Source organism: Peromyscus leucopus, chromosome 7 (genome assembly GCF_004664715.2).
Source record: "Peromyscus leucopus breed LL Stock chromosome 7, UCI_PerLeu_2.1, whole genome shotgun sequence".
In the NCBI taxonomy this organism is placed as follows: Eukaryota; Metazoa; Chordata; class Mammalia; order Rodentia; family Cricetidae; genus Peromyscus; species Peromyscus leucopus.
Window position 1 is genome coordinate 5,452,171 of NC_051069.1, and position 12,814 is coordinate 5,464,984.

Consider the following 12,814-nt stretch of genomic DNA (forward strand, 5'->3'; position numbering starts at 1 on the left):
GAGACTGTTGTTGAAACATTTAAGTCAATGGTGTAACTAGGACTTAGTGAACGGTAGCGTCCTCACCATTGTCACCATCACTGTGACCAAATATGTGCTTTATGAGACCTTGATCTTTCGTCTTTGGAAAATGTGTGAAAGAAAAGGTCTCCCGTGGATTCCCTGGGGTAGGAGGGCAAGTGATAAGGCCGCAGTGAACACAAGGCATGATCCAGACCCGTCTACGACTTCCTTTGGGATTAACTCATCTGGCCCTCGACCTCGCCACAGTCGGACCACGTGATTGAGCAGGGATGGGCATGTGGCTGGGGTGGTAGTTTCTGTCCATCCCGTTCGCTCTTTCCCCCATTGGCAGAGAAAATGGCTCTCTATAGTGTCTTTTAAGCTGTGGGACTTGCCTTGAGTTCCTATTCTGAGGAAGAAATCTAAGACCCACGAGAGAAGGCTCTTCCGTGAAGCCTTGTTGGGAGCAGTGAGAAGTCGGGGTCTTCCTGAAGGGAAACTATTAGGCTGTTGAACAGTGGAGAGGAATGGTTGTCGGGACTGTATCGCACGGAGATGCTCGTGGAATGCCTTACAGGGCGCGGGGGAGGTGAGGGAGAAATGATGAAGGTGTGTGCAGCCATGAACAATGCTTGGAAGTCAAGGAGATGGCGGAGAATGTCTAAGCATTGGCATGGGATTGGGAAATGGCAGGTTCTGTGTTAATGTTCTGGAAAACGATGCTTGAAAACCAACACACATTAAACGTGAGTGATGAGTGCTGCAGGAGGCCAGTGAGGACCCCTTACACCATGTTTTGTATTTGCAGTAGGGGTTTTTATGGGAGAGCCGAGGGATCCCTCTATGAAGGTGAAGTGAGCACCATTGATGCGACTTCTTTATTTGATGGTGTTCACTTCAGATGGCTCCCAACCTCATGTTGGGAAGAGTGGCTGCTGCTTCTGGAACAGTGGAGGGTAAACTTCCTGATGACCAGAGGCTCCTGCCACATAGGCATTATCCATGAAAGTGTCTCAAGGAATCTTACCATCCCGAAGCATGCAGCTTTTGTTTTGCTAGAAGGGCCATCCACTTTGGGAAATTTCTTCCCTGGCATATAGTATTCTCCTTGCCTTTATGAAAAAAGTATTACTGAAACAACAAAACCAGCCAATATTTTGAGGTTACTTTTCTCCATCCTCTCCTGTAACCTTAAAAAAAAAGTCCTCAGCCAAGCATAATGGCACAAGCCTTTAATCCCAGCACTCAGGAGGCAGAGGCAGGCAGATCTCTGTGAGTTCAGGGCCAGCCTGGTTGGTCTACAAAGTAAGTTCCAGGACAGCCAGAGCTGTTACACAGAGAAACCCTGTCTCGAAAACAAAAAACAAAACAAAAAGTTGTCAGGGTGCCATAAATGACTGTTGCTCTTGCATCCCCTACCACTGTAACTGTGACCACCCCTCCCCCACACACATGCTCACACATGCCCATGGAGGTGGACTTCCCACCCCTCCCCCACACACATGCTCACACATGCCCATGGAGGTGGACTTCCCACCCCTCCCCCACACGCATGCTCACACATGCCCATGGAGGTGGACTTCCCACCCTCCCACTCACGCATGCTCACACATGCCCATGGAGGTGGACTTCCCACCCCTCCCCACACACATGCTCACACATGCCCATGGAGGTGGACTTCCCACCCCTCCCCCACACACATGCTCATACATGTCATCCCTGCAGAGTTCCTGTGCTGCTTTGAGGAGTAGTTTTAAGGCGGGAAGGTGATGAGTTCAAGCTGCTTTCATCACCTGATTCTCGGGTTGTCTGTTTTAAAAGAACAGTCCCATGGCATCTGAAGATGGTCCTGGTATAGTCCCCCTGTGAGCCCTGACCACTGAAGCATCTCCTTTGACCTGTCATCTCCCAGATGTGAGTGATGGACAGTTGCACAGACTCCCTTCTATTTGGGGAAATGGTCCCGGGCTCAGAGCGTGTGCCAGCAGGGTTGCTGAACGCACCCTTTCCACACCTACACAAACCTGTGCTCCGAGGCAGGCTGGGAGATACACAGGGTGCCTGGCTTCTGTAGCCACAGCCTTCAGTCCTGTACCTATCCTCAAGCTCAGTCAAACCAGGATGCCTTTTCTGCAGGCCTCTGTGTGATATGTTTGATATATTAGGTTGTTATTTAATCCAACTATATATCAAGCATATTCCTACAGTGTCTTGCCCTTTCTCCGGGGTCCTAACAAGGTTTAGAAGGCAACAGGAAAGACTATATTAAAAATCACAAATAGATTTAGATGATGGAGTACTTACCTCATTATGTTTAATTCCATTTCTTGTAACCTTTAAGACCTGTGTCTTACTTTTCTGTGGCTGTGACAGACTACCCCAACAAAAAGCCACTTAAGACAAAGAGGGTGTATTTTGGCTTACAGTTTAGAAGGGATACAGTCCTTCATGGAGGGGAAGGCCCAGCAGTCAGGAAGCAGAGAGAGAGGAAAGTAAATAGGGTGAGGCAATAAAACCTTGAAGTTCAGTTTTCCTTCAGCAAGACCTCCCCTCCTAAAGGTTCCATAGCCTTTCCAAACAGCACCACCAACCAGCTGAAGACCAAATGTTCAAACCCATGGACCCCTGGGGGGCATTTTGTTTCAAGCCACGGCAGCCTGTATCAGCACTGCTACTGTTTGTTATGAAAGGAGTCGTGACTCCTGAGAGCTTGAGATCTTTTCTATAGCTTAGTTGTATGCAGTGAGGAATTCTTAGGCAAAGTATTCAGTGGGAAAATGGAAGATTCCAACCATGTCTCTGATATAAGATTGTAACTGGCAAACACATCCATGGAGACATTTCTTCCTGGTTCATTTCTATCTTGATTCTCAACACACTGTCACAGAGTAAATGTTATAATCAAGTTTTCAATGCAAAAAAAAAGTCAAGACTCTGATTATCTGTAACTTTCCACTCCCGTTAACAAATGTAAACCATGATGTCTGTCCTCACTGTATGGATGGTGAGTCACTGGGCTCTACGCAAACCTCAGCTGGGAACCAAATATGTCTAATGAAGCGACTGTGATGTGGACCACGCTTGTCTGTTCAGTTTTTTGTTGCAGGTGAACTTATGAGCAGAGGGTGATAATATTTAAAGTCCTCAGCATTCAGAAAGTAAACACATGGTCTAATTGGCTCGGCAGGAAGTTGGGATGTGACCTAGAAAGCATTCTTTTGGGTATATGTCAGCCTTCCCTGGCTGCTTTGACCTCGTCCCATAAATGAGTCTGTGAAGTATGTATGAGTTCAGTCTGAGTTCTCTAGCCCCAAGTCTTTATAAGTACTATTTTCTGGAAACAGCATGGCTATGCTCCCAGCCTGGATTTTGTTATTGTTTTGTTTTAGGAGAAAAGAACTCTTTTAATGAGTAGGCACCCCTGACTGTGGAGGAGTGAGACCCCCTCCCCTTATAGGGGCGGGACAGTGGTACAACTAGGGTTGTCAGAAGGGGACCTTGGAAGTATCTAGAAGCCACCACGAGGTGATGGGTTGCAGACAGCAGTTATCGGTGGAGCCCTGGAGTCCCTTCCCAGTGTGCTCTGTGTGTGTGTGTGTGTGTGTGTGTGTGTGTGTGTGTGTGTGTGTCCGTCCGTGTCCACGTGTGTGTGTCTGCGGGTGCTTGCTGAGTAGGTTTTAAGAGCAGCTGTTGTCCCCCATATTTGCACAGCTCAGGATCTTGGTCTCGGGTCCGTCCGCTCACATTTCTTTAACTGAAATGGCAAATGGCCATATGAAAGAGATAGGGGTTATCACAATTCGTTTTTTAAAACATAGATCTAAAAGGTCTTTCAGATGAAGCCCGCTTCTGGAAGTGATGGGGTTGTCGTGTTTCTTTGGGTAACTTTGTCATTGGCCAGCGTTCCCATGTTGCTGAGTACGATGCTAAGCGGGAGGAGGCAGGGAGGTGTTCTGTGAAGTGGGAAGGCAAACGTGTTCTCGCATGCCTGAGCTACGGGGTTGGCGCTCCCGTGGTAGTCACTGATCCCAGGCCAAGGCATGAGCATAGAGTGTGTTCCCAGGTGACTCTCTTACATGCATAGAAGACTCATCCCAGAGATGTCTGAGATGACCCAAATGTATCTCATTTAATATCTGAAAGGATTCTATTGTCCATACTTTCTATGTCAGTGTCCAAGTGCCCCCTCCCCTTCTTGAGAGTGTGGCAAAATCCTGAAGAAGTTTTTCCATCACTCAGAGAGTAATTAGAAGATCAGCTCAGTGGTATTACTTTTCATTTTGAAAATAAACAGCAAAAAAAAATGCAATAAAGCAATTTATTCTGTGGGAAAACTATTCCCTGGATCCTAACCATACAGACTTGGGTCTTTTCCAATGGCTGCTCCATGAGCTCACTTCTGTATTGTATGTCTGGATGTGGAGGTGGTGCCTGTCCAGCCACAGACATGAGCTACGCTGTGGTGGTTTCTCTCTGTGCTACCCTGAGCTTCCCTAGAGATGAGGCCTCTGTGAAGGGGAGTCAGCTGTTTTGGGAGATTTGCCTTTTATTAAGGACCTATTAAGGAGGAAGGAGGTCCTAGAGCCAACCCATCCAAGGGTCCTCCAGAACACAAACTGATGTAGCCGTTGTATGCTTCGGGCAAGACTTTCTCCCCAAAGCCTCAAAACCAGAAGTAAGCCAGTAGCAACCAGATTCAGCACAACGGACAAACATGGCAGCCTGTTCCTGCATCCGACTGGCAGGAAAAGATCTCCTTCATGTTGTAGGGGCCCTAGGTATTGGTCTTTTCCCCTTGAGGACATTTAAATTGTATATAACATGTTCACAGTTGGAAACATATCTACTGAACTTGTGAGGAAAATGGTCCTTTTTAACTATCTAGGAGTCCAATCTGGGCTGGCAAGGTGGCTCAGTGGGTAAAGGTGCTTGCTGTACAAGCTTGGCGAGCTGAGTTCAATCCCCAAATCCCACAGTGGAAGGAGAGAGCCAACTCCAGAAAGCTGGCCTCGAACTTCCACATGCGCATCATGGTACATGTGTATTCACACACATGTACACACACAGAAATAAGAATAACGAATAGTTTTTTAAGTCAGTCTCTCAGGCTCATTTGATAGTTTGCTTAGCATTTGTGAGGTCCTAGGTTCAATCTCCAGCCCTCATAAAATGAGCATGGTGCATGCCTCTAATCTAAGAGACGGGAGGATTGGAAGTTCAAGCGGTCTTCTATGTATCTAATTAGAGGCCAGCCTGGAATACATTAGATTCTGTCTCAAGAGAACAACAAGTCAAGTCTCTTAACCTTAAGATGGGGGGCAGAGGTCAGGGATGTTCCCAGGTGAAGGGTCTTGGGGGCATAATTCACAAAATGGGTGAGATAAAGGACCATGGAACCAAATGCTGTCCCTGCCCACACATGCCCAGCGGACATCAGGGAGAGTGGGTGGGTCACTAAAGACAGCAGGAAGGAGACAGGACTCCTGAGGGTGGAGAAGAGAATGCACTTCCTGCTTATTTCAGTTAACATCTTACAAAAAATGTAATATGAAATATAAACATGTCTAAGCTAAAGACCAAAGAAAGTGAATGAGCTCCCACCCAGAGAAGGGTGGGGCAGACCCAGAAGTGATGTGCTCGGCAGCATGCCGCAGTGACCTGTGTTCCAAGTTACCCACTGCCTGGACCGGTGCTCAGGGACGAGTCAAAAGCAGTGCTCGTCTACACTGTGTGTCCCTGGAAGCTTCCTTTATCCCTGCTTGTGTTTATGTATAACTGGAATCATGCGCATAACACAGGATCCAAATAGACTCGCTTCATCTAATGATTTAGCCTAGAAAGCAATGTCTGAAAGTATGAGGAGCCTGGAGATGTAGCTCAGTGATCGAGTGTTTGCCTCACGTGTGCAAGACTCTGGGTTTAGTCCCCAATACAAGGGGCAGGGATGAGCAGAAATCATGAAGTTAGGTGTCGATCATTCTTGAGTATCTGCTGTGAATTGTTCACATTTCCTATAGATGGATTATGTACTTTCGAGCGGTCTTGCCTGCTGGGCAGGAGGGAATGAAGGATGAGTCACTGCAAAAATAAGAATGAAATTCCCAAAAGGCTAAAATGTAAGAGAAAAATGAAAAAGGCTACTCCTCCACACTGTTCTCCTCTTTCCCTGCCCAATGGGACTGGAGCTTCTGAAGTTTGAAATGTGTGAGAGCAGAGTCAGGGGTCTCAAGTTCTCTCTGGAGCATGGGAAATGGACGGGCAAGGAACCAGCCCCAAGTGCAGCAGTTCTCTGAATTTAAATGGCGGTCCCTGCAGACAGACAGCCACAGGAAAATGTCACCAAAGGGTGCTCAGACCTCTCTCGAAGCTGTCAAAAAGCCCAGGTGAGGACAACCCCATCTTCAGCTACAGACAGCCAGACTACCCAGAAAACACAGGGCTAGGAGCTGATGGTGACCCAGCCAGTGGCCTTTCCAGTAGAGGAGGCCAGAGAAAGGGACATGGCACCCAAGATGGAGAGTCAGTGACCAACTTCATTAGGTGGTACTTTCTACATGTGCTAACCATCTTCGCGGAGCCAATTTAGGTAAGAGGGCTTCTTGATAAAATGCCATGTTTACAGATGTCTGTGTGCACATGGCTGAATGTCAGGAAGCAGTGTCCTGTAACCCAGGCTGGCCTCTAATTCTCTACATAACTGAGAATGACCTTGAACTTCTGATCCTCCTGCCTCCACCTCCTAAATGCTGGGATTCCAAGTGTATACCGCCACATCCAGTTTATGCAGGACTGGGGGTCGAACCCAGGGCCTTGTACATGCTAGGCAAGCACTCTGCCAGCTGAGCTACATTCCTAGTCCTCACTTCCATTACCGTGTGTGTCCTGGCTGAACTCTGGAACTTGCAGGGCTTCTTTTTGAACGAGGGCATTGAATCATTCAACTGACATGTATCACGTGTGCTCTCCTGCCTGGTTTTGTACAAGAGAAACATAAACTGAATGAAGCCTTAAGCAGATCACAGGATGGTGAATGAAGTTAGCTGACCTGTGTTTCTCACAGAGTGGTTCCTAACCACCTCTCTTAGAAATAAGAGCCTCGCCCAGACCTACTGAGACACAGTCTGCACCTTTACCCAGGTCTGGGTAACTCGGCAGAAGGGCTCTCTGGTGAGTCTGTGGCTCAAGGTCATTGCCTTCCCCTCATGCCAGTAATCATAAAGAAATATTAACAGCCATATGCATGAGATCATTCATGCTCTTTATTTCTAAATTAAGTTTACTTAGTCAGTTCTGGGAGTGGGGGTGTACCACACCTTTAAGGAATTGGTTCCTCTTACTCCATATGGGTTCCAGGGATCAAACACAAGTCATCAGGCTTGGCAGCAAGCTCTGTTAGCCATCTCACCAACCCCGGTCATGCTCTTTAAGGAATGATTTTTAACAATCATAAAAGCTCTTTTGGGATTCAGTGTTGGGGGAAATAACTCAGGAGTAAGCATCTCACAGCCTCCAATTTCCCAAAGACAGAGACAGGTCCTACTGTCCTGGGTCAGGTCAGCAAAGGGTCTCAATTAAAGAGGAAAGTGGCCCATCATGGTGGTGCATGCCAGAGGCAGGCAGATCTCCGAGTTCAAGGCCAGGCTGGTCTAGACAGTGAGTTCTAGGACCGCCAAGGCTACACAGAGAAACCCTGTCTCGAGAAACCAAATAAATAAATAAAATAAAGAGGAAAGTGACCGTTTAGCCTTCCTGTGGAGGAGATAGGAGGAGCACTTGTGTGAGGGAAGCAGGCCCGAGTAGTCCTGGTGCCTGCTCTGCAGATCCTGGACTGTATTCCCTGATTGGTTCCACACTGCTGCCCTTCCTTCTCCCAGCTCCGAGGGAGGCTGCTCCCAAAGCACACCGTACATAGAGGTTGTGATGCTTTTTATATAGCATAGCCTTCAGAGAACAAATCTTTCTCCTCTTTTTACCACACGGCCAAAGGCTGTGTTCTCCTTCCCCTTTTCCTGGCCTCCCCTCCCTCCCCTCACTACTTCAAGTCTCCCTCCTCCTGCCAGCTAGTAGGCACTGAGCCGATAGGCAGACCACAGGCCAGTGCTGCCTCATGAGCAGGTCTGTCCACTGGGGGAGATCCCACTGAGAGGCTAGCGGATGGCTGGTTCACGTGGTTCGCGGGGTGGGGTGGGGGGTCCCTCCCAGCGATAACCTTGGCTTAGAGGGAGATGCCGACCCAGGGCTCACTAAAGGGCTTTGCCCAGGCCAGAGCATCCAAGCATCTGCCTTTCTTGGAGGAGCTCTTCATATCTGAGCTGGAGCCCCAGAAGATAAGACTGTGTGCTGTGTCTGTGCTCAAGTCCAGAGATGTGATGGAAAGAAAAGTAGAGAGGAAACAAAACTTAAGATGGTTGCCGTTGTAGAAAAATCTCAGTGTGGCAAAAATACTTCCATGTTAGGGGTGTGTGTGTGTGTGTGTGTGTGTGTGTGTGTGTGTGTGTAATTAAAATCAAAACCTCCAGGGCAGCAGAAGACAGGAAAAGCCAATCAGTAGTGACCAAGATTCTTGTGTGTGGAGGCTGGGCCTTGAGTTATAACGGAATTTCGTTTTCGTGAGGCTTCAGTCAGAATCTGATGATGAGTATTCTGCTGCTGTCACGTGAGCTGGAGCTTTGAGGCCTCTTGAGACAAGAGTCTGGGAGACTTGGGGAGCTGCCACAGGCTTCCATTTCCTCAGCAGCAAAATGAGGAAAGTGCCCACTTTGGTGGTTCCCCTGATGGCTTAATCTGTTATATGCTTCACTTTCTTTTGCAGAAGGAATTTCCAGAAAATCTCCAGGTCATTAAATGAATGTATACAGCATATATATTCATGTGTATTTTTGTCTCTATATAAACCTGAGATTATGTATTTGGGACCTATGCACACAAGTACATTTTATACCAGTGTCTTATAATAAGTCGTTTTTATAGTGCAGTAAACAAGTCCTAGACCCTTCTAATCCCAGAATGAGCCCACAAAGCTGAGTCCTTTTCTATCTGGAATACTCTTTGAGCAAGACTTTTTTTCAGGGATAAGAAACATGCACCCCAATTCTCTCTGGGAACTTACAGCATGCTGCCCTCATTCTTCACATCTACTTCTAGTGCTTTTATTTTGATAGGATGGATGGGTTGTAAAAAATAATCATAATCAATATTTTTCATGGCTCAAGATGTTATAAAGAATAGGGAGCTAGGGGTCAAGGAGATGGCTCAGTCACCTGCTGTGCAATCATGAGGATCAAAGTTCGATCCCCAGATCCCACATTTAAAAAAAAAAAAAAGCCAGGCACAGTGGTACATGTGTGTAATCCCAGCATTGAGGAAGAAGATTCTTGGCACTTGCTGGCCAATGAGAGAGCATGGCTCAAAACAAAAGGGAGATGGGTCATTCCCAAAGTGTGACTCCCAAGGTACTTTTCTGCCTTACACACACACACACACAGAGAGAGAGAGAGAGAGAGAGAGAGAGAGAGAGAGGTGGGGGAAGAGGGAAGAACGGTACCTACCCTGTCTGAAGCTTCAAACAGCCCATCTGCAGGCTGATTGTGACTATCTAGTACAAAGTCACTTTTCCATGGTGCCCTCGGGTGACATAATCTGGCAGACACGCACACTTTTGAATGCAGCGAGATGCAGGTTTAGGTCCTGGCCCCGATTCTCCATGTTGTCACATGACCTTAGACTCACTGTGTTCCACCTTGAAGCCATGCTGGCTTGATTTCTCTTACACCATTGAGTATCCTATGGTTGGTATGTAGCTCTCTGTGCCTGTCACCTCACTAAAGCCTAGTAGGTTTTCTTACCATAAAGATATAAAGTTAATTTCAGAAAATGGTTGGCCAGCTAGTACTCAACATTGTGAACATACTTAATGCCACTGAATTGTATACATAAGATTATTTGTGGGATACATTCGACTCTGATTTCAGTATACATACAAAGAGAAGCATTGCTGTGTCTGACCATTACCTCCTAATGCCTAAAGGAACCAGCCACATCTTCAACTGTTTGAACCAAGGACAGTCAAACCAAACTGACCTAGAGTCACATAGAACGTTAACCCAAGAGATCTCACAGGTCCTCCGTTTTGCTGCCACCCCAAACTGTGTGCTCCATCCTACCCAGCCTGGGACCACCATCTTTAGACCTGCCTGGTTTTCCCCAAAGTACCTTTCCAGCTTCCTGGGTGGTTTGGGCACCAAGGGGATGTGGCAGTGGTGAATTAAGATCTGCCTCTGGTGCCTGAAATCTGCACGGTGGTGTCCTGTGCTCTTCGTGAGGCAGAGCCCTGCTTGGGCATCGAGTTAACTGGGCAAGCACCAACTGCGATGTGGTTGACATATAACTCAGCCAGGGAAATGTCAATCCTGAGTTGTTTTTGTTCTCACCCAAGCGACATTGGACTTTTTAGAACTAACAACCATCTTCCCTTACTTTCAGAACCATTTCTGAGCTGGAGGTTCTGGCCAAATATGTCACCACTCATTCTTTTGACTTTGATAATTGATTACTTTGAGTGGGATTATTGATATTTCTGGAACCTTCCGAGTATCTCACGGTGAATTTTAAAGACTGCGGTCTGGAAAAGGAGTTCGTCTCAGACTTTTCTGATTTAAAATGTATATAGAATGTCACCACTAACAGCTTTTGCTTTCCAGTGGAAGGGGAGGGGAGGCAGCCGATGGAGAGGCCTCCCTGCCCTGGGTGTGGCTTGTCAACCAAAAGCAATAGGCACCCGAAGAGCCAGGCGATCCAGCAGTAAGTAGTATGGCAGAAAGAGGCCCTGTGACTGTACATCACGTGTGACTTGCTTTTCTTTTTGTTACAGCAAGCAGACGAGACCCTGGATTTTGAAGAACAGATCTTAGAAGCTGCTAAATCCATTGCTGCTGCCACAAGTGCCCTGGTCAAATCAGCCTCAGCAGCCCAAAGGGAGCTGGTGGCCCAAGGCAAGGTGAGTAAGCCTGGCTGGCCATGCCATAGAGCATCGTGGAGTGAGAGCCACTGAGCGAGAGAGGAGAAATGCTTGGCTAGGAGATGCAAGTTGGGATCCTGTCGCTGGGTTACAAGTCTTTTCCCCACCACTGAAAACTGTGCTTAAATTCCACCAGCTGAGTGAAGGCCTTGGCTCCTAGGCCTCTCATCTGCTTCTTGTAGGGAAAACATCCCACTCCAGGCAGTGATCAGGGCCTGAAAGGGACACTTATAGTCCCACGGTACATTAGGCTGTCTAAACTGTCAGCATTTCCTGGTGAACAGCCTGGTAATTGCCATTGGCAGGGGCTCTCTAATCCCACCTCCAAACTCCAGATGCCAAAACCTTCACTTGGTTCTAGGACCATCAAGTGAATGCTGGTCAGCTTAACCGTTAGTGCCTTGCTGAGTCTGTAGCTCCCAAGGCCAGTCTAGACTTGAATCTGAGATTCCCTCTGTCCATGTCATCACCATTAATCCAGCCCACCTGCCCTGGCAAAAAAAACATCACTGCTTTTCAACTTTTAAAATATGTCCTGTGCCCTGATGTTCCCATACATGGGGCTAGCCTATCCAGAATGGGTCTTGCTGAGAGTCTCTCAAATACAGAGGCTCTCTAGAAGCCTGTTGAGTTGGAGGTCTGAGGATGATTCAGTCACCTGTGTGCATGTTATGAGGCCTTTGGTGTTTGTATGTAAAGAGTTGGGCCAAGTGCTAGGGAACAGATGGAGAGCTCTGCCTGACCAGGGCTGTTGATCTTCTCCCAGGAAGTTGTGTGCATTTTACTCTAAAGTACACGCTTGCTCTTCTTTCTAAACCATCATGTGGTTGGTGCGTCATTCAAGATCCTTGGATATACATCTTCCCACCCAAGGATGCAGGCTGACCCCTGGGCTTCTAACTGACTCTCCAGAGGTCCTGCCTCTTGCTCATCTTGCGTGCATTTTCATAAAGTTCTTGTTGACCTGACAACTTGTAGAGACACCGATAGATCATTGCTGTATTCAGCTCCCTTCAACCATAGTAAAAGATAGACTGATTGCGAGACAGATTGCCATGTGCCAGAAAGGCTCTCTTGAATGGAGTAGGTTTCCTGTCCTCCACAGCACTCGGTTCGTTCAGGCATTTAGAAAGTTGGGAAAGGAAGTTCAGCTGATCTTCTGGGAGCTATAGAATTATATGAGGGTCTTGGGGTTTTCCCTGACACTCAGGAGGTATCCGTAATTGTTAATGGATCCCCAATCTTGTTTTCAAATTGAGGTACTCATCTCTTGTCTCCTGCAGCAATGCCTTGTAGATCTGGACAGAAAATCTCTTGTTTGCTTTGATTTCTAAGCAGAAACAGAGAGGATTCTTCCCTCCAGCCTCTTGTTCTCTCCACCACTGAGAAAATGTAGTTGACAAGAGTCTGCCCTCATTTGCATAGAAGGGTATATACCACCCTTTTTACATAGCCTCTGCCAGAATCTCACACCATGGCTTTCAGGATGTGAGCAGGAGAGATTTAAATTGCCCTTGGCCCTTGGAGGAGGCCTCAGTGTTAATAACAAAGGAAAGGTAACAGAGCAAGTCAGCATCAAAGATAGCCCCAAACCATCATTTCCTAGACATGTGCTATCCCACAGCCAAGGGGAAGCAATGTCCTTTGTATATATGAGGCCAGTCAATACCGGCGAGCATATACTGACCTAATGGATCTGTGGCTGGGATCCCGTGAGAGGAGTGATTGGTCCATTCCAAGGTCAGTGCTAATTGGTGAAAGTGACCCGACAGGGCTGTATGTCCAGTTGCAGGG

At 47.3% G+C, this 12,814-nt stretch overlaps 1 protein-coding gene across 1 annotated transcript in view; it reads left to right on the top strand.

The window, feature by feature from the left end:
* The window catches only part of Tln2 (talin 2), a 427,714-nt gene that overhangs the window by 405,015 nt on the left and 9,885 nt on the right, over window positions 1-12,814 (top strand). The window contains exon 56 of the mRNA XM_028864471.2: window positions 10,874-10,999. Coding sequence (XP_028720304.1) covers window positions 10,874-10,999 — 126 coding nt within the window. The remainder of the gene's footprint in view (window positions 1-10,873; window positions 11,000-12,814) is intronic.